Below are 2,998 nucleotides of genomic sequence, written 5' to 3'. Positions count from 1 at the left end.
TTCCCAAAATGTATGTTTAATTACAAACATACAGTCGAGGCCAAAAATTTTGGACCCCTTGGTAAATATGATCAAAAAAGGCTCTGAAAATGTATCTGCATTGTTAATCCTTTTGGTCTTTTATTTAAAAAAATCACAAAAATGCATCCTTTCATTGGATAATAAGAATTTAAAACGCAGGGGAAATATCATTATGAAAATAATGTTTTTCTCAAATACTCGTTGGTCACAATTATTGGCACCCCTAAAAATTCTTATGAGTAAAATATCTCTGAAGTATATTCCCATTCATATTCACAATTTTGAGCACTCCAGCATGATTATAAACATGAAATCATACAAAACAGTCTACCCTCTTCACAAAAATATAAAGAGGAGGGAAAACAAAGCCCACATTCCCTTAATCATCCATCACAATGAGAAAACCCAAAGAATATATTTCTGATGTGCAGCAAAAGATAATTGAGTTTCACAAATTAGTGAAGTGGCTTTAAGAAAAGAGCTAGAGCAGTGAAAATTCCCATTTCCACCATCAGGGCAATAATTAAGAATTTCCAACCAACAGAAAATGTTACAAAACTGCCTGGAAGAGGACGTGCGTCTATATCGTCCTAATGCACGGTGAGAAGGAGAGTTTGAGTAGCTAAAGACTCTCCAAGGATCACAGCTGGAGAATTGCTGAAAATAGTTGAGTCTCTGGTTCAGAAAACCTTTAAAAAAAAAAATGTCAAACAGAACCTGCATCAACACATGTTGTTTGGGAGGGTTACAAGAAAAAGTATCCTATTCAGAAACAAACTAAAGCATATTCAGTTATCAGACACGACTGGAACTTTAAATGGGAATGGCTTCTATGGTCAGATGAAACTAAAAAATTAGCTTTTTAGCAGCAAACACTCAAGATGGGTTTGGTGAACACAGAGAAAAAAAGTACCCCATGTGTACAAAGAAATATACTGCTGTATTTTTGATGTTGTGGGCCTATATTTCTGCTGGAGGTCCTGGACATCTTGTTTAGATACATGGCATCATGGATTCAATCAAATACCAACAGATAGAAAATCAGTAAGTGACTGACTCTGTTAGAAATCTTATAATGGACCATGTTTGGATCTTCCAACCGTACAATAACCCAAACACATATCCTCAAAAACAACACAGAAATGGGTCACTGAGCTCAAAACCAAGCTTCTGCAAAAGCCATTCCAGTCCTCTGACCTGAACCCTACTGAAACTGAGAGGAGTGAACTGAAGAGGAGAAGCACCAGCATGGAGCTGGGAATCTAAAGGGTCTGGAGTGATTCTGGATGAAGGAATGGTCTCTGATCTCTTGTCAGGTGTTCTCTAACCTCATCAGGCATTATAGGAGAACATTTAGACCTGTTAAACTGGCAAATGGAGGTTTCAAAAAGTATTGAATAAAAGGGGGCTATTAATTGTGGCCAATGTGTATTAGAGAAAAACATTAATTTCCTAATGATATTTCCCCTCCGTTTTAAATTCTTATTATCCAATGAAAAGGTAAATTTTTGTGATTTTTTTTTTTTTTTTTAAATAAAAGACCAAAAGGATTAACAATGCAGATTAATTTTCACAGCCTTTTTTTTGGTCATATTTACCAAGGGGGCCAATATTTTTGGCCTCGACTGTACATAATTACAGAAATACTTATTCCAACCATTACTTGAATTTGTTAAATAATAAATAAAATGTATTGATAATGAGTCATATAATTATTTAACACCATGTTTTTATACATTTTCTTACATTTGCAAAGTGAATTACATAATTGTAATTCCATATCACAATTATTCCATAGAGTTATCCCTTTGACAGATATACACCTATTTTTAGCATTAGTTTTCTGGGTAACATTGAGAATATCACTGTATATTGACCAGTCTGACGGAGCTCATGCTTATAACAGTAGTTTGGTGGAATAGACTCGTTTAGACCAATATAATCATTTGATTTTAGCCAGGTTTCAGTCAAGCAGAGTACATCAAAACTATTATCTGTGATCATTTAATTTACAATATCTGCGTTTTGTGCCATTGCTCTAATGTTTAGGAGCCAAAACTTTAAAAAATTGTTTTAGGTCATTTAGCTTTTTTTTTGTTTTTTTTTTTTTTTTTCCTTCTAGAGCCTACATTAAATTTATATTTGACCTCACTATTTGGGGAACAGACACAGTCTTTACAGATCGGACAGAGCAAGTATTTAAGTAGGTGAAACAAAGTCATCATAGCAGTTATCTGAGAATTGGTTTACTAGTCTCATATAACTTGAGTTACTATTTTCAACCGTAGGTTCAGATTACGCATGCGCGTAAAATGATTAGTTAACCAAATATTATGAAACGCACTCTTTTTGAAAACGTGGGTGGCTCTTAAAAGAGCCTTTGGGGGTGTTCTTGATAACAGTGATGTGTTTATCCTCCGAAGCCGTACAGAGTGCGTCCCTGTCGTTTCAGCGCGTACACGACGTCCATGGCGGTGACGGTCTTTCTCTTGGCGTGCTCGGTGTAGGTCACAGCATCGCGGAACACGTTCTCCAGGAACACCTTCAGCACACCGCGGGTCTCCTCGTAGATCAGACCGGAGATACGCTTGACTCCACCGCGGCGAGCGAGACGACGGATGGCGGGTTTGGTGATGCCCTGGATGTTATCCCGCAGAACCTTACGATGACGCTTAGCGCCTCCTTTCCCGAGTCCTTTGCCGCCTTTACCTCTTCCAGACATTGTTACAGACCTTCGAGATTCTTCGTTGTACAACAACAGATATGAAAGCAGAAGGTGTGAGAGAAGAGCTTTACAGTAATCTACAGGACCTAGTTGAAACACACGAAGGCGGAGCGTTCTCTCTCTCTCTCTCTCTCTCTCTCAATTCAATTCAATTCAATAATATTGCTTTATTGGCATGAATGTAAATGATACAATATTGCCAAAGCTTAGTGTATATATATATATATATATATATATATATATATATATATA

The 2,998-nt window shown here is 36.7% G+C and overlaps 1 protein-coding gene across 1 annotated transcript; it reads right to left on the bottom strand.

Moving 5' to 3' along the window:
• Positions 1-2,413: 2,413 nt before the first annotated feature.
• LOC109103764 (histone H4) lies at positions 2,414-2,797 on the bottom strand. Its single transcript, XM_019117105.2, has one exon. The coding sequence runs from the start codon at positions 2,741-2,743 to the stop codon at positions 2,432-2,434; it is 312 nt and encodes a 103-aa protein (XP_018972650.2). The 5' UTR covers positions 2,744-2,797; the 3' UTR covers positions 2,414-2,431.
• Positions 2,798-2,998: the final 201 nt, after the last annotated feature.

Source organism: Cyprinus carpio, unplaced genomic scaffold (assembly GCF_018340385.1).
Source record: "Cyprinus carpio isolate SPL01 unplaced genomic scaffold, ASM1834038v1 S000006825, whole genome shotgun sequence".
NCBI classification, from domain to species: Eukaryota; Metazoa; Chordata; class Actinopteri; order Cypriniformes; family Cyprinidae; genus Cyprinus; species Cyprinus carpio.
This window is presented reverse-complemented; position numbering and strand designations above follow the sequence as displayed.

Bases quoted from the DNA above. Each gene is read 5' to 3' on its own strand.
- LOC109103764 (XM_019117105.2), bottom strand. From the start codon at position 2,743: ATGTCTGGAAGAGGTAAAGGCGGCAAAGGACTCGGGAAAGGAGGCGCT.